The sequence below is a fragment of the Melopsittacus undulatus genome, chromosome 4 (genome assembly GCF_012275295.1).
Source record: "Melopsittacus undulatus isolate bMelUnd1 chromosome 4, bMelUnd1.mat.Z, whole genome shotgun sequence".
In the NCBI taxonomy this organism is placed as follows: Eukaryota; Metazoa; Chordata; class Aves; order Psittaciformes; family Psittaculidae; genus Melopsittacus; species Melopsittacus undulatus.
Genome location: NC_047530.1, coordinates 36,007,869 through 36,029,182, shown reverse-complemented (window position 1 = coordinate 36,029,182; position 21,314 = coordinate 36,007,869). Strand labels below are relative to the sequence as shown.

The 21,314-nt window shown below is 45.3% G+C and overlaps 1 protein-coding gene across 1 annotated transcript in view; it reads left to right on the top strand.

Annotated features, from left to right (window-relative positions):
* Positions 1 to 21,314, top strand: part of IFT43 (intraflagellar transport 43) — a 48,173-nt gene that overhangs the window by 14,215 nt on the left and 12,644 nt on the right. Inside the window, exons 3-5 of the mRNA XM_034062142.1 lie at positions 2,393 to 2,460; positions 16,170 to 16,202; positions 16,676 to 16,722. Of these exons, the coding sequence (XP_033918033.1) occupies positions 2,393 to 2,460; positions 16,170 to 16,202; positions 16,676 to 16,722 (148 nt within the window). The remainder of the gene's footprint in view (positions 1 to 2,392; positions 2,461 to 16,169; positions 16,203 to 16,675; positions 16,723 to 21,314) is intronic.

Here is a 21,314-nt window from a genome sequence, read left to right as displayed (position 1 = left end):
GCCTCACCACTCCCACAGTAAAGACCTTCTTCCTTATATCCAATCTAAACTTCCCCTGTTTAAGTTTTAACCCATTGCCCTTTGTCCTGTCACTACAGTCCCTGATGCAGAGTCCCTCTTCAGCATCCTTGTGGTCTCCCTTAGATACTGGAAGGCTGCTATGAGGTCTTCATGCAGCCTCCTCCAGGATGAACAGCCTCAAGTTTCTCAGCTTCATACAGAAGATGCTCCAGGCCCTGATCATCCTCGTGGTCCTCCTCTGGCCTTGCTTCAACATCTCCATGTCCTTTTTATGTTGAGGACACCAGAACTGCACACAGTGCTCCAAGTGGGGTCTCACGAGAAATTAGTGCAAATACATGACATTGGCAAGACATTGGAATCGAGTCCCTAGATGCCATGAAGTCATCCCCAATGCAAAGACTGAGGTGATCATTCTCATCCTCTGAGGTGGAGTGTCCCACTTGATATATCTTTGATCTGAAGGCACAGGTTCTTTGTTGACATTTGTTAATTCCATGCATGTTTGTAAGGAGTTGTGAGGCTGTGTGTTGGGAACATGGGCGGCTTGGCTATCAGAGGGATTGTGTAAGGGGAAAGGGGTTGTTTGCATGTGTGGGAAGGATCCATGTGTGAAGGAGTGTGTTTTTTGAGGTAGGGGTGTGTGTGATGGGAATAGTGATGTTTATGTGGGCATGCACGTCCATATGTGGTGTGTTTTTCCCCTTTTTCCTGGGCTCTGGGTGTGTCCAGATGAACTGAGTTCAAAATGCTCCTTTTTTGGCACTGTAGTCTCTTCTCTGGTTTGGCATCTTAAGAATCTGGGGGAATCATTTAAAGATCAGAAAACTCCATTCAATTGGGCCCCTGAAGGCTTCACATTCTGTGACATGGTCATTCCAGTCGACTGAGCTCTGTCCCCTGCGGATGAGCCCATATAAGGAGGCTGTTTCCTGCTTTTCACGCTCCCTGCCTGTCCCTCTGCCCTCCTGTGCTCCCTTTGCTGAAGAAAGCTGGTATTTTGGGACTGCAGCTCCTGCCTCATTCCTGCTCCCTGTTTATTTTTGGAGGATGACTATTTTTGCTCCTATCAGGGAGCTATGCAGGGTCATGCCCCGTCCCTGCAGCAGGCAGTGGCTGCCCCTGGCAGGGTCTCTTCATTTCCCACACTCGCAAACAATGCTTCTACTTCAGGAAATAAACACGGAAGACCCCTACCATCAGGGGTTAGCTCAACTCCTTCCTCATTTGTAGCAAGAGGTAATTTGGTTTTGTCTCAGGGTTGACCCCACTGTACATGCAAGGTCCTGTCTGTCAAGTCAAAAATCCTCAGAAGTGACCCAGTTCATTCCCTTAATAAAAGCTGTGGGAGCCACTTGTCCCCCCATCATTGCTCCGACTTAGACTCCTTTTCAATTGCCATTTTTTCCCTGTTCTGGGACATCTTTTACACATCATCCTTTCTCATGATACTCGCTTCACATGACCCTGCAACCCATCTTGCCTCAATGGGCACCACAATTGGGAGCTGTATAAACTGAAATTCATCCGTTTGGGTTCACCATGCCTCTTTTCACCACTGCCTGTTATGCAAACCACTGAAGGCACTGCTGCATGAGGTGCTTCAGGCAGGAGGAACGGAGCCCAGAACTGCAAAAGGAATAGGCTGCTCCCACACGGTGGGAAGTCATAGCCCTGTTCTTTGAAAATTCCCATCATAACCCCCAGACTGAATTCCTGTTTTCTCTTGCCACACGGCAGAGTGCCACAGGAAACAATGCAAGATAATAGCAGGGAGTGCCCTCAAGCTCCAGATGAACTTCCCCTTTAGCATTTCAGTGGTGGCAGTGCTGGGTTTCATCTCAACTAACTTTAACTTAGAGGTATTTGGTATGGCTGGCTGTATCTGCACTTCATCTAACCTCCTCTTCTAGGCAGTGGACAAAAGCAGGCACTTTTTAGGAACAATTCCCAGTCTAAAGCAAGATGTCTAAATTGTGCTGACTTGTACCCTAGGAAAGATGTAACATGTGATACCCCCCACTAAAATGTGGGCAGCAGTTCCCAGTAGCCATATTTTGCCATGAGAATACATTATCTGTGGATCAGTCTGCTGCTGTACTGTGTGTTCTGGACAAGTCAAAGATACACAGATGAGAAACTTGTCAAGATACTGATTAGAGTAATATATCTTTTGTTTACCTAGACACCTAAACCCCTGTCCTGTAGTATTTGTCTTCCTTTTATTTTATGAATAGACAACATTTTAAACGCTGCCCCTCCAGTTATTATTTGGTAAGATGTTACATTAATATGTGTGGACCTGGTGTCTCAGTTGGCTTGACTTTGGCTAGACCGGAGCTGGCTCTAATGTGTCTTCTCTGTTTTAAAGGGTCCACCACCTAAACCTCCACGCCGGCAAGGAGGCTGGGCAGATGATGCTGTACTGGCATCTACCAAGTGAGTCCTCATGTTTTTCCTTACTATAAGGGGCTTAGGCAAGGATTAAGTGAATATCACTAGTAGGGCCTTGCTGTTACAAGCATTGGAACAGTTTTTCTGGATGTTGTAGATGGTGTGTGTTTCTCCTTCAAACTATTTGAGGTACTGTTCTTCCTTGGTTCTGCTGGTTAATGCTCTTTATAAATTGGCCTGGCTGGGCCACTGTGTACGTGTCACTGTCTGCCAGAGGCAGTGTATTCCTTACCTGATAGAGTAACTGAAAGGAGTCAAGAACATAATAAGCATGTTAAATGCAGGAGCAGGGAGGGGGGGATTTGACTGGTTGTGCCCTTTCCAGGAGAGTGACAAATGACAGTGCCCCACTGACAAGAATGCAATGAACAGTTCAGGATTCAATGATCAGCCTTGACAGTAAAGGTGAAATTTGTCAATGTTTGTGTATGTATGGGGTTATGGTATAATGGAGATGGATGGAAATGGTCAGCAATAAGAGATAGGAAGAAAAAAGTATACAAATTGTAGAGTGTAGGTTGAGAATCCTGGTGCTTATGAAGGACACCTAAGGGAAAAGAAATATATGGATGTGGTAATAGAATGGGTATGAAAACTGAAGGACAGTTCAGACTGGGAGATGACTTGGTTTCAAACTATTTGTTATTTTTCAAGCTGTAAAATTGTGCTGGTGTTGTGTTTCCTATTCGCAGAGCTGAAGGGCTCAGTGACAGAGTGGTGTGAGATTGCTTGTGTACATTAAGGCCTATAATAAAGAGTGTATATGCCTGACACATACTTTGGAGGCACTGATTTATGGAAAAACTTTGTGTTTTCTTTCCTGGAACCCTGAGAATGGGAGAGGACATCCAGAGGGGGGTGAGAAGGTTGTTCTATATTGTGGGGCAGCCTTTCTGGAAAACAGTACTTTTCTGGAAAAATTATCATTTGGTCTCTGAAGAATAAATCAGCTGAAAATGTGAAGACTGAGGTAAAGGAATAAAGATCTTGACCTGAACTCCTTCTGCGCCTCTCTACCTTAACTCTGATCATGGTATTATTTTGCATAGGCTGGCTGCAGCTAGAAGTTACTATTGCAAAGATGCACCCACCTCAGGGTTATAATAAAAATGCCACTAGTGAGCCTGGTTCTTTGCAGGATCAAGCAGAAGCTTTGTGGAAATGTGACAGCAGAGAACAAGGGTGAATGGCATTGTTTAGGAAAAATAAATTATGTAATTGTAGGCTAGGTGAAGGTCTGGATTGGAGGTAATATGGTTATTAAGGGCCTAGAGGACAGTGCCTAATGTGCCCTGGAGAACAGTGTGAAGGTTCCTAACGCAGCAGCAGTGTGTAACATGTGCTACTTTGAGATGTTTTCCATTGTTTGACATGAACCTCATCTAATATATTTGGAGCAGTAGCTATCAGTGGTGCTTGTCCAGTGTCCCAGTGGCGTGGTTTACAGATAGAGCAGGTGTATGGAGTAAATGCTCCTGTGAGGTTGGATTCAATTCAGCTGAAGAAGCAGAACAGGAGATAGAAGGCTGCAGACCTTTCTGTCTGTGAGACTCTGAGGGACATGAGGTGAAGATGTGACCCTTGCCCAGTCATGCCTATGATGCCCATGTTGTATCTGGCAGTATTAGTTTAATTTGTATTAAGGGCTTTTATTGAATAGATTTTATGATGGAGAAGTTTGTTCTGAGTTCCTTTGGTCATGTGAGGTAGAAGGATTTTGTACAACTAGTTCCCCTGTCTTCTTTCCTTCAGCTGTGTATTCTCCCCAGGGTGATCTCAATCCTTGTCTCCCTTATAAAAGTGAGATGCTGGCCTGTAAGGCTGTCTTTGTGACATATCCCAGAGTAAAGCCTTCATGTGAAAAGTCTGAGTCATCGGCTGATGTCATACCAATGTTGCTGTAGCTTTGTTGTTTCTGTTTTCTCAGGCTCTGTCTCCCCACAGCTTTTCAACCAGTTTGACTCAGCTTGGAAGCCCATCAAGTTAACTTGCTTCAATTTCACAAATTGTAGATGTAGTTAGAATAACATGCTTCTATTTATATATCTGATGTAGGTATAAGAAGTTCTATGCCAGTGTAACTGAGCCTACACTTGGGAATTGTACTGCGTGTAATTCGTTTTTTCAAAATGGACAATGTCAAAATTGTAAATTCTATTCTATTTTATTCTATTCCTTAGGCTGTGTAGAGAGGCTACAGATACTTAAACTACTTTATGCTGTATTTCTAGTTTAGAGTCTTATCAATGTGACATCATTTGGAAATGTTCTTTTTGTTTCCATTTGGCACATATTAGAGTAAAATTTAATTTGCAACCTGTTTTTCTGTTTTTCAATCTTTGCTGCTCCTTCTTAGTCCCTTCCCTGCCCAGCTCTTGTCATACCTAGGTAATCCTGCAGATACTCTCACAATCTTGCTGGTTCCTTCCATCAAACTACTGCTGTCTCAGACTGTTGCAAGACAGGAAGAAAAGTGCCCTTAAAGTTTTCCAACCTGCAGTTAGTTTTGAAATTAAATTGCACAGATGGTGTGCAAGTAAGATGCACTATTTTATCATGAGTTCCCATAGCATTTGCAAGTGTCAGGTATTTAAATTCCAGAAAATTAATAAAATGCTGCCTTTAGTGATCAGTTTTCAGAAGTTGAGCATGGAAAGATTACTTTGCTCTCCTGGTACCTCTGTAGAATAGCTGTCATTGCTAGGAGTCCTGTTTTGTAAATCTGGATAATGAAGAGGACTGCAGACAAGTGTCTGAGCAAACCCTCAGACTGGTCCTCTGCAATCAGCAAATAAATGGTGCAAAATAGTGACAGAAGTCATTTTCCCTTACTGGTGGGGCCCTCTGCACCTGAGTCTACTGTCTTTATTGAAATATGTATTCAAAGAGGAGAATCAGTCTCTATGAGAAGAGGTAATCCCAGCAATATTCCAGCCCCAGCATTAGAGGAAAGGGGACCAGCCAAGAACCTAGACAGCCACCTGGGGCCTGGTACCCTGATGAGATTATATAAATAATAGTAATTACAGCTGGGTTTGCTACAGAAGCAGTTTTCTAACCACTGGATGGAGCCCAAGTGCCATTCTGAACGCTGTGCTGATGTTCTTAATGTCATCAGTTTTGACACTTGTGACAAGCAAAGCAGAGGTTTATTGTCAGGTTATCTCATGCGTCAGAAAGAAGAAATACAAAGTACCTGCCAGTGGGAAAAGGAAAGGAAAAAGTTTTGCATACTGGTAAGGATTCGACAAGGAGAGGTACTTCCTGGATCCATTTAATTCCAGCCTCTGCTGATCTCATCTATCTGACTTTCTCTATAGAATTACTGCCATTTTCTTCCCTATTAGTATCTTTATTTCTTTGCTTCTCAGGACACTTCAGTTCACTTGGGTCCTTTATCCCTTTGGTCTTGCAGTCAGCCCCTTAAAATTCATACAGTTCTGCAGGCAGCAGCTAGTATTGGTGTGGAATACACACGGCTTATTTCAGGTGGCCCTACAAGCAAATGCAAGTGCTACTTTCAGTAGGAAGTCCCGTCCAGTGCCTGCATGTGTACCTCCTTTCTCTACAGGAATTGTGGCAGTTTAGCAACAAGTGCTCCAGCTACAACTGAAATTTCTCCTTTCTGCCTGGTCATGCAGAGTTGTAATAATCAAGACTTATTTAGAAAAATGACCATGCTGAAGATTTTGGAACAGAAGTGGTGGTATGTTGTGCAGGAATGCATTTAACACGAAGGCGAATATTAAGGAATATGTAGGAAGGAAGTGGATGCGGTTGGGGTGACCTTTAGAGCAGGGTAACACAGTCTCTGTGTAGGTATCACTTAGAGCTTTAGAGGGTGGGCAATGGTGAGACTACACCCTCGAGATGGAGAAAAGTTATTTAAGAGATTAAGCAGTTTTATGATTCAAGGTCTCTAGAGGTAAGTAAAGTTAAAAACCTCCTGTTTCAAAAATATGGGTTTAAACTATCCTGTGTTGTAGCTATATGAAATGACCCTTGAGAGTTTATAGAACTTTATATAAAACCCCTGGTTTATAGAACCTCTAGCCATCCCTGTTTTGCAAGTGGGAGTAGTAGAGTGCTCACGAGTTTCTGTCTGACATGGTAGGTGAAGCTTTTGTCATTGTTTCTGTCCTCTACTCCCAGTCCAGCAGTGTTGTGGTAAATCTCAGGCTGGGCTTCTCTGTGACACTGCCATGTTAGGGGCAGAGCCAGGCTCCTCACTGTAGGGAAGACGGCAGCCTCACTGAAGACATCTATGGATGTCCTTAGTGATAGGAAGAGCATAGACACAAAGGATCAAGGCTGCCGAGTGAGGGGGCACAACTTAGATGGAGAAGAAAGAAAAGGAAGTCTGATTAAGTTTTGTCTTGAAGTGTCTGTTTTTGGGTTTGTCCCTGCATTGATCTGCAAGGGAATGAGGCAAGTAATGGCCCCTTGGGGACCTTCAGGACTTTCCTCTCAATGTCAGCCGTCATTTTCAATCACCCTCTCCCTCCCAGCCATTAATTTTGGCCCAGGATCATGGGGACTTGTCCATCTATCACTCCTAATTGACACTAAATGATCTGTCAGTTTATTGATGAACGGCAGGAGTGGAATTGTCACAATATATTTTACTTTCTAACAACTCCTCCTGACAATTTTACCTTGTCCATCTCACTCTCCTCACATAAATCTCCGTTGGCCTCTCATTCCTTCTCTTGGGCTGATCTGGTGCCAGCCGCCTCCATGCCATCGGCACGCATCAAGGACATCAAGATGGTGGTGAGCTGCAATGTGCAGGCCCAGGGTGGATTTTTCCTCTCTCTCCCCCCACCTTTTCTTTTTTCCTTTTTTTTTTTTTTGATTTAATAGGCTGGATGTTCCAGGAATGCTAACAGGCTCTTGTCCCTCCATGTCATTGCTGGGGTGAGCTCTCCTTGGTGTTTCTGTTTAGACTCAGTAAAGATAACTGGCAGGAGAAGGAAAGTCCCTAAAAGACAGAAGAGTCACCTGAGAATCCCACAGTACCATGGCTGTGATGGGGGATTTTTTTGCTTTTAATCCTGCTTAGTGTGACTTGCAGGGTTTCCTGCAAAGGGCAAATGCTACAGTTGTGTCCATTCCAATGTCTCTGCAGTGCCCAGAGGAGCCTGGTAAAAGAGTTAGGGTTTCTGCTTTTTCTCTTGCCTTTTTTTTTGGTTCTTCCTTTTTCCTTTCTTGTTTTTTTTTTTTTGAAGCTAGATCTTTGTTTATTTATTCTCTGCTGCTGGAGTTTTCTTTGACTTCTTTTTCCTGTAAGACACGGCAACTGAAGAACTGGTAGGGCTGTAGCCTCTTGCTCTGTTAGAAAATGAAGCTTGCATGACAAAAATGGAACAGGAGCGTGACATTTTTGGTAACAGTCCATGTAAGCTGCTGAGGTGGCAGATTGTGCACAGGGTAAAGTCTATTTGATTTTTATGATGGAGGAAAAGAACACCTTTGTTCCTTAGTTCTCCGCATCTCCAAGGAATTTATCAGCAAATTCAGGGAATAGTATCCTTGCTTTCTCAAGTATTTCTTACTTAAAAAAGAAAAACCCTCTTGAAGAACGCATGCAACTTTGCAACCCTTTTGTATCTGTCAAAGCCACAGCTAAAAACTTGTCTGGCCTTTGTAGGTCACCTCTAAATTGGCTGTGAAGTCTCGCTTAATGCAGTTTACCTGTGGAAAGAGACCTAAGATGACCTGATCTACTTGCTTGGCCCTATTTTCCCATCCCCCAGTCCCCCTTCCCATATAAATCCTCTACTATTGTGAAGTCATTAATCCAGGTTCTTAAAATATCTTCTTTCAGAATCTCTCATATGGCAGCACAAGGTGCTATTCGGTAATAAACACCTAGTTCTTTCTAGTGTTTTTCATTTAAATGTTTTCAGTGAGGCCAACCACAAGTAAAAGGTCTTTGGCCTGGTACTTCAGAATCATGAGTTTGTTCACTGTTATCATAGAATCATGGAATAGTTTGGGTTGGAAGGGACCTTCAAAGGTCATCTAGTCCAGCCTCACTGCAATGAGTAGGGACATCTTCAACTGGATCAGGTTGCTCAGAACCACATCCAGCCTGGCCATGAATGTCTCTGTTCAATGTCTCCACAAGCAACCTGTTCCAGTATTTTACTACCCTCACTGTGAAGAATTTCTTCTTCATGTCCAGCCTGAATCTCCCCTCTTTTAAACCCTGTTAAAAATCTCTCCCCATCTTTCTTATAGGCCCATTCTAAGTACTGAAAGGCCACAATAAGGTCTTCCCAGAGTCTTCTTCAAGCTGAACAATCACAACTCTCAGCCTCTCCTCAAAGGAGAGGTGCTCCATCCCTCTGATCATTTTTGTGGCCCTCCTCTGAAGCTGATCCGACAGGTCCATGTCTTTCCCGTTCTGAGGACTCCAGATCTGGATGCTGTACTCCAGGTGGGGTCTCACCAGAGCAGAGGGGCAGAATCACCTTCCTTGACCTGCTGGCCATGGTCCTTTGGATGCAGCCCAGGATACAGCTGGTCCCCTGAGCTGTGAGCAGACACTGCTGGCTCATGCACAATCTTTCATTCACCAGCACCCCCAAGTCCTTCTCTTCAGTGATACTTTCAATCCCTTCATCCCCCAACCTCTGTTGTGGGATTGGAAAAAAACAACCAACCTTAGATACTTTTCCCGTGCACTCTAGGTCTGTCTCCTTTAGCAGTGAGTTCTTCCGCATAACCATGAGGATCAGAGAAGTGTGCTTTTCCCTTTCAATGGAAACTGAAATGCTTCTGTAATCTCAAGAACCAGTTGGTGTGAGAGTTGGCCCTGGTGCTTACTGGAGACTGAAGACGTGATTGCGTGGTTAGGAGCCCCTGTTCTCAGGGACTGAAGATGTGTGGTGAATACCTCTAGAAACTGCAGCACTGTTTTCCCACACAGCAGGAATTTGTATTGAGTGGTGTTGTTTTTTCTGTTGCTCAGTGGGAGCTCTGAGCAGCTCTGCTGGTCAGCTGTCTACCCGTGAGCGAGTGGGGGAACCCTGGGAACATCTGGTACAGGATGATGCAGTGAGTAGGCTGAGGTTCAGTGACCCTGTGAACTCTCTGTCAGCTTGTTCTTTTCGTGCCAGTTCCTGAAGTCTTGCTTGCCAGAGCTTTCCTCCTTTGTTGTTTCTGTTAAGCAAGCCGATGTATTAGGACATGAGGAGAAACAACACTTCTGCTAGACACTGATTGGTGCCTCACAAGCCCGTTTTAGCTGGGGCCAGCTAGCACAGTGTCTGTCAGATCCCTCCCCCCAGAGCATGCTTGCTCATCACTGCATCCTGCTCACTCCAGTGCCATGTTCTAGGGCAGTGTGTTCAGCATGTGGTCCAGACAGCCCAGGGATTCTGTGAGGGGCAGAAAGCGTGTGGTGGGACTATTAGTTTTAAAAAAATGTGTGTCTGCCCAAAACTGTTGTGGAGATACAGATAGCCATGTGCCCCAGGGCTTGGGAAGTGGGTGAGTGTGAGATGACATCCTGTGACAGAAATAAAGGTTTATAGTAGTCCTTGCTCTGCTGAAATCAATGGCAAAACTTGCCCTGGTTTTAGGAGATGTGAAGATTGAACATCCCGATTTAGTCAAGGCAAATCTGTCTTTTCCAGGCTGCTACAGTGCAGGGAGAGGGGATGGAAAATGAAGCAACTGATTGGAGCCTCAAGAAAGGTGCAGTGGAATAGCTGAGAAGAAAACCCTGTGGTAGTGCTTTCCAGCATGGGCTGCAGTTCTGTTTTACATATAGCTTTGACGAATGTTTTTATCTCCCTGTGCCTGTGCAAACAAGCAGTGACCATGACCCTGCACTTGGAGATCTGGGAGAACTGATTAGTTAGCACTTGTGCATCATATTGGAGGTGTAACTTAGTTGTGTCTTAGGCTGTTGAACAGGATGTGACTTGTAGCTCACCACCCACTCACTGTGGTGATGGGCACTAAAAAAAATACTTGAAGAAGAGACTACAGTGTCCTTTTTAATCTTTTTTCCCCCCATCCTCCTTCAGGCCTAGACCTGAATCACAGTCTATGCCCTGGAGGCAAAAGGCTTCATGTCTCTCTGTGGGCTGAGCCCAGTGTTGGGCACTGAGGTGGGTATGGTTTTGGATGGAAGTGCAAAGGCATAATGCTGGCCAGTGACCCATGTCCAGTTGATTGCCCCGCTCCCTCAAAACAAAATCTATCTCTGTGCGTCGGAACGTTCCCCTTTTTTCCATTTAGCTCTTTTAGCAGGGGGGCAGCTTGAAGCAGCTTTCTGGTTCCACGTGATTAATGAAGAGAAGCGGTTGAGACATGCCAGGAAATACACTAACACGCCGGCAGATGAGATCCTTCCCCCATTGCCAGGGCTCTGTGAAGTACCGAAAACTCCCGCGGCTCTCGACGCGCGGCTCCCGCGGTGTGTCCCACCGCCCCGGGGGCAGCCCGCACCGCCGCCGCTCGCACGTGTGACCGCTCCCCAAGTCCCGCAGCCGCTGCAGCGCTCGGCTTCCTGCAGGCTCGGCAGCCGCCCGGGGCACCGAGGACCGCAGCCTCCGCAGGGAGCCCGCGCCTGGCGCCACGCCGCCAGAGCCCGGCAGAGGGCGGCCGCTGCCCGGCAATGCGGCGGCGGGCGGCCCCCGGGGGGGGCAGTCTCGGAGCCCAGAGGAGCGCCGGCTCGGCGGCTGCGGCCCCGGCGGCGTTGGGGCGGGCGAGAACGAAGCGGCACCAGCGCAGCGCTGCCCGTCCGGGCAGGGCAGCCGGGCCTGGCGAGGGGCTTCCCGAGCTCCCAGCTCACTCTCGGCCTCGGCTGCCGCCCCGCCAGGCTAGTCCGGGCACGCCTGCCCAGCCGCCTCAGTGTTCGTCTTAAGCGCCTATAACTGGTTTCTTTACCCCTAGCTGCGTCGGCCGCCCTCACACCTCCCTGCGTGTGCAGGAGAGAACTTCTTGCGCAGTGGCCTTCTGGCACCCAGCTGTGGCTCCGTGCACGAGTCAAGTGTGTCTAGAGCTCTCATGAGCTCTGGACATTAAAAGATTTCAAGGACATTTCCCCCCATTCATCCCAGTTATGTCCCCTGCTAAAATAGGTTAACGGTGTCTAATTAACCACTGCACATTGTCATGCTGCATAAAGATAGCATCCTGGCTGTTCTCTGAGCCCTGCTACTTTATCTCCATTTAGATCTCCGTGGTAGTCCATTAAATAAGAAACAGTTTAACAGAGATGATGTCTACATTAGAACTGCCTTTCACCCTTCAGCTTAGAAGTTGCAGGCAGCTCCAAGACAGTTCAGCTGTGCATTAGGGGTGTGTGTGGGGCAAAGCCTTGGGTTTGAGGTTTAACCCCTTCTCATTAATGTGGAGAGAGGATTCCTGCTGTCCAGAACTGAGTGAAATCAGATCTATATCCTCTGCTTCAGGACGCAGGTAGGAGAGAAATAGGTATTCTGTACTAGGAGTTACAAAACATGAGGTTGCATGGGGTCTGTTATGGTCTTCTGCCCAGTTTCTCAGCTATTCCACATCCTGAAATAGGGGGTCAGCAGCTGGCCAAAGCTAGGGGGGGAATATCTGGGGATTTTGGTTATGTTTGAGAGCACAGACAGCCTTGCAGTGAAACAGAATTCAAATGGAGCTGCTCAGGTGATGGGGCCAATCCATATTCCTTGGCCTTCCAGATGCAATGGGCTTATCAGAGGAAATAACAGAAACAGTGGTATCACTGCCTCACAAAAATTGGGGGTGGCTGATGTATAATGCATCAGATTGAATACATTTCTGATTTCTGCTCCCAGGATTTTGTTTGCCCTTACTGGAGTGGCTGTATCTATAGTTCATACATGACTGCTTATTTTATAGGCACTTGTTGCTGCCCTCCATGGGTTGTCCCTCCTGCTGGAGCAGACAAGGTGGGGCAGTGCACTTCTTTTTGCTGAGAACATAAGAAAAGAGAAGGAAATCTGTTTATGCTGGCTTGAGTTTAAGGTCTGTTTTTTTCCATGCCTCCCTTCACTCACCACTAGAAAGCTGTGCCCAAGTGGTAAGTGAAAAGGGTGCTGTGTACCCAGGCCTGATATTCCTGAGGGTTGAAATGTTGGTCTCAACATGCTGCCATTGGCATTGGTAAGCTGAGACGGTTCTCATGAAGAGTACTACAGGATGCCTAAAGCAATGCTGTAACTTCATGAGTAATGCCTGCAGGGCTTCCTGTAGCACCTGGAGAGCAGAGACAAGCAGGTAACTGGTTCTGCAGGAATAGTATCTCTGTGTATAGAATTTATAGCTACATTAATAGAATATTATGGAATGGACAGGGTTGGAGGTAGGACATCTTTTGCAGACTTCTCTTAGTGCCTTGAAGATTTTTAACCTTAGGACACAAGGCAAAGCTTGTCTTTTGTCTCAAGGCCACTTTGTTAGGTAAATTTAGGTAATGCAATTGGGCCAAAAAAGCAAAAGATTAGTCAGGAACAAACAAAAATATTTTGTAATTACTTTTTTTTCCCAGTTTGAAAAGAAAGGAAATAGTAGACCGATTGGTATCTTCTTTACCTAACAGCTCAACCACTAAGATATCAGAGAGTGTAAAACATGCAATTCCTTCCTGAACTCTGGAAGTCTCATGATATATTTACACAACAGTTCTCTACCTGTGAGCTTATCAACTGGTTTGAAATACCAGTTTCATCAACTAATGCTATTGCAAATCAAACTTAACATGAGCTGGCTTCAGTGTGCGCTTACAGGCCAGAAAGCCAACCATATCCTGGGATACATCAAAAGGAGTGTGACCAGCAGGTCGAAGGAGGTGATCCTGCCCCTCTACTCTGTTCTTGTGAGACCTCACTTGGAGTATTGTGTACAGTTCTGGTGCCCTCAACATAAAAAGGACATGGAACTGTTGGAACAAGTCCAGAGGAGGGCCACGAGGATGATCAGGGGGCTGGAGCACCTCCCATATGAAGATAGGCTGAGAAAGTTGGGGCTGTTCAGCCTGGAGAAGAGAAGGCTGTGTGGAGACCTCATAGCAGCTTCCAATATCTGACTGGGGCTTACAGGGATGCTGGTGAGGGACTCTTCATTAGGGGCTGTAGTGACAGGACAAGGGGTAATGGGTTGAAACTTAAACAGGGGAAGTTTAGACTGGATATAAGGTAGAAATTCTTTACTGTTAGGGTGGTGAGGTGCTGGAATGGGTTGCCCAGGGAGGTTGTGAATGCTCCATCCCTGGCAGTGTTCAAGGCCGGGTTGGACGGAGCCTTGTGTGACATGGTTTAGTGTGAGGTGTCCCTGCCTATGGCAGGGGTTTGGAACTAGATGATCTTAAGGTCCTTTCCAACCCTAATTATTCTATGATTCTATATATTAACAAACGTATCTAATACAGGTGACTGAAAGCAGATGTCTCATCGAAACAGAACAACAGTAATTTCTTGCTCCTGTTCCAGTGCTGTAGGCATTTAAATGCTCTGTATAAACTGCAGCACTGTCAGCATGAGAGACTTCCATCACGCACTGCCACCTTTGGACCCTGTGGCATAGGGAATAGGGTGTTCTCCTGGCAAGGCTGACCGTGGGGCTTTAGCTTGCCCTAGAGAGAGGAAGGAACTGTCTTGTTTGACAGGAGAGCATTCTAACACCTGGGCTCTGGGATTAAAGGGGTCAGTACTATTCTACCCTCCTGGTTTATGAATTTGTTCCCCAAATTACTAATTTTTTTCCATATAGTGCAATTATTTCATAATTTTCTTTCCTAACCTGACATAATGAGGAAAAGTTGAGAAAGCTTAAGTCTCAGAACGCAAGAGAAGTAGTCTCTGCCTCTAGGACTTAACACATGACTGCCTTCCCTGTGGGCCACCTGGATATCTGTCATGACAGGGAGCTCAGAAAAAAGAAACAGAAATTGCTTACAGGGATAGCAGGAGTGACCTTCCCTCTCCTGGGAAGTACAAACATGTGGAGTGTTTCACTCATGCCTCAGGACAGGAGATGAGCAGAGATGTGAGGAGTGTGAGTACTGAGGAATAAAGTGTTATTCTGGGATGGACAATTATCAAGAGTAATGGAAACAAGCTAAGAAAAGGTCAGATGGAACCTCTAGGAAATCATCTCACTGTGCAAGGCTGTGCAAAACTATCATTTGGGATGTTTGGGCTCAGTGAGGGCAAGGCTCTGAAGACAGGTGTGGGAAGCAGTTCTGTGAAGGCAGAAGGGAAGAATAAAATAGGATAAATCTTGCATCATCTTTCCATCTCTGCCATCTCAGATTCTGAACTCCAGTGACAGCTGGTGGTAGGCTCTCTAAAACCATCCCTTTCTTTTTCCATAGTATCAGCAGGTTCACAAAAAGTGCTTTGCACTAACACTGGGGAGAAGGATGGAGCTGGACAGTTGCTCATTGGAAGAGCTCTTCCCTAAATTCCCCAGCTCCATTGCTCTTCTGTTTCTTCTGGTGAACAGAAGGGTGCAGATACAGCTGAAAGCCTAGATGCAGACGTCACCTATACAGGTGCAGTTCTGATTATAGCAGGGGATATTATTGGGTTCACATCACTGTTTCAAGGTAGTTTTTACCTTCTCACAGACTGCAAGCTCCAGGGAGAGCAGTGGAGACAAGAGGCTTTCTTCTCATAGCTAGACATCCTCTGTGCTTGGCTTGTTGCTCTTAGAAAAGTAGATTATTCAGAAGAGAGCTAGATGAGGACCATAACACTGGAACAGAGGGCAGATGAGGAGAGGCCTGTACCATCTCTGGAAAGTGCTTTGAAAGGAGCAGTGCAAGGCAGTGAAGCAACTTCTCTTATATCTTGGTGTGGCCTGGGACAGTGCATGTGGTAGGGGAGAGCCCCATGTATTCTTTGTCATGGCACTCTGACTTAAAGGGAGAGGAGAATATTTATTCCCAGTGCATAGAGATGAAACTTCACTCTGCAAAATGGCCAAAGCAATCAGCGAATGATGGAGTAGCTGCTAAAAAGAAACCTGGCATTTAATTAACTTTTCAAAGTGCTGGTTCAGCAACCTCCATGTTTTACATTTTGAATATTGAACAAGCGTCCCTAATCGGGACTGAATTACTTCTGGGTTTGCTGGGGTGGAGAGCAAGGGAGCTGCCATTTGCCAGTGCCCCCCCCCCCCCCCCCCCCCGCATTATTATGAACTGCTGTTAACTCAGGCAGATCAACCCTGATTTACTGCAGTGACCGCATATCTGACCTGAACTTGGCCAGCTCAGGTGGGGCTCCTAACCTACAAAGGCAGCCAGATAATCTTCATGCGTGACCAGAGGGAGAAAGGACCTATTGATCTCTTAGGGGTAGGTAGACAAAGCATAGCATACTCTTCATTCCTCGGTATCTACCCAGGTAAGGCAATTTTTACCTATGGCTAACTGCAGAGTGGATGAAAAAGTATTTGAGAAACTAAAAAAACAGGCAATATGGCTCTTGCTGTATCTGGACAAGGCTGTCTTTTTGGACCCAGATGGTTTTACTTTAGTCTGATGCACTCGGAGACTTTTGAATCACTGTTTTAATGGTCACTCAGAACTCCTCAAATTGTGATGTGTTATATCAGACCTGGTGTAGGGACTGTTTTACAATAACAGTGATACAGAGAAAGGTGCAGTTTTAAAATTCTCTCTAGCCTTTTATAAGCATAAGCTTTTCCTTATCTTGCAGGTCAGGAAGAAAACATGCAGAAGAAGTAGAAGAGTAAGTTCCTACTGTTGCTGATACTTCTTCCACATCTTTTAATCTGATCTCATGGAGAAGGGACATGTGACACCAAGATCTGGAACTTGGAAAGGGTGTAGAGCCTGGCATGAACTTATGTCATGTGTCCTGCAATGGGGCAAGGCTTGTCATTCTGTACTTCCGTAGATACGGAGTAGTTGTTAGCTCTCACTCCCATATGACAGAAAGAAGGAAAAGTAGAAAACATCCACTTCCCTCCTAGATGCACCCCAGGCCCTACTGTCTGCAGCCTAGGAGTTTGTCCCAGGTGCAAGGCATCTTGCTTAAGCACTCTAACCTGAGTAGTACGGAGGAAGATCAGTCTGCAGGTTAAATGTACCTGGGGACTCTCCTCTTAACAGGCCATGAGGCTTGTGGGGAGGAAGGAGACACAAAAAGATGTTTTTCTGGACTTGCAATTGAATTTCATTCTTCCTTGTGTTTTGCTGCAGCCATCGTCTCAGACAGCAGAGCCTGGAGGCATCAGATGATGGAGGAGGTAAGGTATCAACTACTGCACGAACTACCTGCATGCGTATGTGGGGGTTCTCCAGTAAAGTGAGCAAAGGCATCTTGTAAGAAATTGCAAGGAAATGAACCACCCTCGGGGTAAACAAATGCAGGATCTGCTTGTCTCCCCAGCTGCTGAATGAGGGAGAGAGCAAAGGGGATTGAGAGGAGGATAAGGAGTGAACCTGTAGTCTGACTCTGGCTCTTCATTAACACAGAATGATAAAGCACCTTTGGGAAGAAAGAAAGTGTCAAGGACATACTTTTCTCTGTGATTACCCCCACTTGGAGAATAGTGGACTGGGGCAAAAAGAGAACTAAAAGAGCAAGAAAAGGTTAAGAACAGGGAAGAAATCACTGCTGTCTCCTAGTTTAGGTGATAGTACGCTCTAATTAAAGTCTCTCTTATGGTTTTATGGTAACATCCTTGTCTTGTTCCCATCAGGACAAGTGCCTGCACCACTTTCCTGGGGTCTCTGTCATAAGGGAATTCTTAATTTAAAAAATCCTCTTGCCATAACCTAAAATCTAAGATCATAGATCATAAGCTAAACATAGTCACTGGTGGGTAATCCCATCAGATCCCTGTACAGGCTGCTGTGAAATCTATTGGGCTCCTGATTTAGCACTAGTTTTCCTCATAGTGTATATCACCTGCTCTTCTCGAACTGGATGACCCAGGAGAAATCTTAGGAAAAATCCAGAGTATGGATTTCAAGACAAGCACTAGAGAACTGTAGGGAGCATAGAATTTCATTAACATCTCTAGGAGCTACCTCAGCTTTCAAGGGCTCATATAAAAAGTTGCATCTGTGAAATATCATCAAGCATTAGAAGAATTAACAGGAGTCACAAAGGATCAGACATCAGTATGGTTAATGAGATTAAATGAAGACCCATTATTTGGGTCTTCTAGACAGATTAAGCATTGCAACATATGACCATATGACTGCCAGAAGTGGCACCTTTATAGCATTGGCATCTTCAGAATAGACTTAATTTTTCCCTTGGGAAGTTTCTTGGGCTTCTTAAATTTCAGTGTGTCACTGAGCCTGATAGTCTGTTCTGAACAGCTCTTTGTTTGCATATGTGCTGTCCTTCTTGTTGAACCTTGGTCTTGTATTCAGAGCATAATAACTGTCTTTGCTAACCAGGCATAAAAATGCTTGCCACGTGTTTGCAGCATGTGACTTTTAGTGCTCCAAGACCTTGGGTAATAAGTACAGAATAGAGTTGATGCAGAATGTGATATGAAGACATGGCACATCCTAGTACACTTCACTTACTTATCTGTGCCTAGCCTGGGGTTAACAGTTGAATTCAGATTGTTGCAACCAGAATTCAGTTTTGGGTTAAATCTCTGTGTTAGAAGAAAGATCGCACTGATCTGATCATGATTCCTACGCAGGCAGTTTCTGATACAGTCACATGCACTGGGTTGTGGATCTAATTTGCATACAGAAACTCTCTAAATGGATCAGTGCATTGCATGGTTGTCATCCTATTTCTGTGGGGACATTAAGCAAGCTGTTCTGGGAAAGGAGTTTTCCATGTGTGTTCAGCAATTGCAGTGAAGAAGAATGGCATATAAATATACTCCAGAACCTGAATAAAATTACTTTTTTTAAATAAGCGGAGAGATACTCCCATGGCAGGGGGTTTGGAACTAGATGATCTTAAGGTCCTTTCCAACCCTAACTATTCTATGATTCTATGATACAATGACTGTGTAGTGTAGAAGGAAGGGCGTAGAATGCTGTGGCTGTGCAGTATGTTGAGCTGTATCAGCCTCCCCTTCGCACAGAACTGCACTTGAGCTTGTGTCCTTAACTGTAACAGTAAAGCTCAGATTCTAAACATACAAAAATCAAGACATTGGTGTATGGATGCCCAAGGATGGGTCACGGTTATTTTGTGCTGCATAATGTGTTAGCTTGTACACCTTAATATGAACGGGCACAGTTGCGTAATGATTGCTGCTGTCAACCAATACATTTAGATCGCCTTCCTTTAACCTATTAGAAAGCTGAGCTGTACCATTCCATTAACATTGTTTGTCCCCCATCCAACCTTTTCACTAGAAGAATGAAGGACAAAACTATATGCCCTTAAAAAGTTATTCTTGTGTGTTTGAAATGTGCTCAGCTGTCATCATTTATACATCCCCAACACCCAGATGCTCAGAATTTGCAGCCCAGAAAATAATGTTACAAAAGCATGGGGTGTAGAAAGAGCCCAGTTGGGCATGTGGAGAATGGAGGGAAGGTTGTACACCCAAATAAGATTTTTGGGCTTGATATGCCTTGTGTTTTCAAAAATAAAAGTAGAATTCTGTCACTGCTCCTGGCCACTTACCCTGTGGATGAAATGGCATCTGACTCTGGGGAGCCTGGGAGAGAAGGAGAGTCACTTCTTCTCATGCTGTGTGGAAAGACTGAAGTAATATGGCAGATTGTAAGTGGGGACTTACATGGAACTACCTGCAGTTTCAGCCATTCCCTACAGGGAATGGCACAGGGAAACCCAGAAGGTGCAAGTTGTCTATACTGCACAATACAAACTACTGAAATACTATCAATGAGGTATGTTGGCTCCGATCATGCTCAGAATTCATTTCCTCTAATCCATATTTCTTCTTCATAAAGGCTAGTCAAGGGCAAGAGAACCATTTCAAAGAGACAGTTTTGAGTTACAGGAAAACAAAGACTTGGTTTTGACTGAAAGAACCATTTGCTCCTGTAAAACTCCAGGCTGGAAAGACTGTTTTGAAAAAGTGCAGTGTTTCTCCAGAAACAGCTCTGGAATGTCTAGTTGATGGATACTGGGGTTTCCTACAGCACCTGTTGTGAGCTTAGTGCCCATCCTTCTGAACACACATAGTATGTGCTAATATGCTGGCACAGGAAATGGGTAACACACCTTTGCTAAATGGATGTGTGTCCAGCTGAAGCTTGTCATGGGGGGGGGGCACGTCCTCTGCATGGTGGGAAACCTGCTTTAGCAGGATTTAATGCATCAAACTTGAGGAATAATAAACCTTCACAAGCAACACAAAAGTGTTTAATTCCTAAAGGACAGGCCCAGTTGAGTCACTTTTGGCCAGAGGCAATTGGGGGCTTAATGCTGTGTATGTAGCAATCTGAGAGAGAGGAGTTCAGGGGTAATTGCTCAATTTTCTGTCCATGTCAACAGGGAAAAATGAGCAGGAGTGACTAAGCTCTGTATGGTAGGGAAACTGCACGAGGTGAGAGATGGGAGACTTATCAGTGGCATTTAAAAAGTGCTGTCTGCAGGGTACTGCTTCCTTTTCTGGAGCAGCCAAGAGCTTCTCCTAGGTGCAGACTATTCTTTGTCATGAGGTGGGAGGAAAGACACAACAATCAAGTTCATGTTGAAGGGCTTTCCCCTCCCTTTGGTCCTTTTCCCAACAGGGCAGTAGGGTCTGCTTTGACTTTGCCTGGGTATTTTATTTGGCTTTATTCTGCTTGTGTGTCTCTTTCTGGCATGCAGCTACAAAGGGTTGTTTCCTATTAGGGTGAGAAATACTGGCATTTCCTTCCCCCCCCCATATCAGCAAACCGTTTTGTCCTTTTGGCTAAAAGTTTCTTTGTGTTCCTTTCTTGTACACCAATTCTGCACTGCTGAATTGCACTCCCCCAGATGCCTGACTCCTCACTACATTGCCCTTTGATTTTTCGCCTCAGCACTCTATGTGGGTTTGTTAGCTAAAGTTGTCATCTCTCTCCCAGCTATTGTTCCCCCATAGACTATTGCTCCATCTTCAGAAGTCCCTTCCCCCCTTGTCTCTATTACACTTGGGATTCATAGCTCCTAGAACAGGGCTTTTCTTGGAGGACTGGGATGTGATGTGTGATTCTCTGTCTGCAGGAACAACAGCTTGTTATTTTAAAGTATATAGTGTGTTTGAATGAGACAGCTGATTGAAATTAAAGCCTGACTATGCTACACAGATAACCCAAACCTGGCCTGCAGGTGAGGAAAGCTGCCAGGAGACAGTCACTAGATCTGTGCCCTCAAGGCAAAACCTCTTCCTGCCTGCTGGGAAGCCTCCTCAAGGAGGCAGAGCTGATGATTAGGGTCATCTCTTTACAATGTCAAAGCTCTAGAAGGGCTTCTTACCCTTCTGGTGAGTGCCAGCAACTCCTTTGCATTTGAAGAGCATGGGAGTCCAGGCTCTGTGCACAACAGAGGAGGAAGTGGGTGTATGCTATGATCCCCACATCTTTGTGGGGAGTTATATCTGTCTGTCAGGTGGAAGACAGCCTGCACAGGATATCTGTCACTTGGAATTCACAGTCATAAAATATCTTCTGAGCTGCATGCAAATACACATCAGTGATGAAATTGCTCTAAACAGAGCTGAGAATAGAGCACAGAGTGGGTTATTGTTGGCTCTACCATTCCTGGTGCCAGAATGCCAGCTACTTTGCCTAGTGAGCTGCTGTTTTTACAGAATACACCTAGTGCTGGTGGACTTGAAGGGGTGTGAGCTGCAGGGACAGCTGCATTGGCTGAGCATGAGGGTAAGAGAGTGGGGAATTTGCAGGAGTAGTCAGGGGG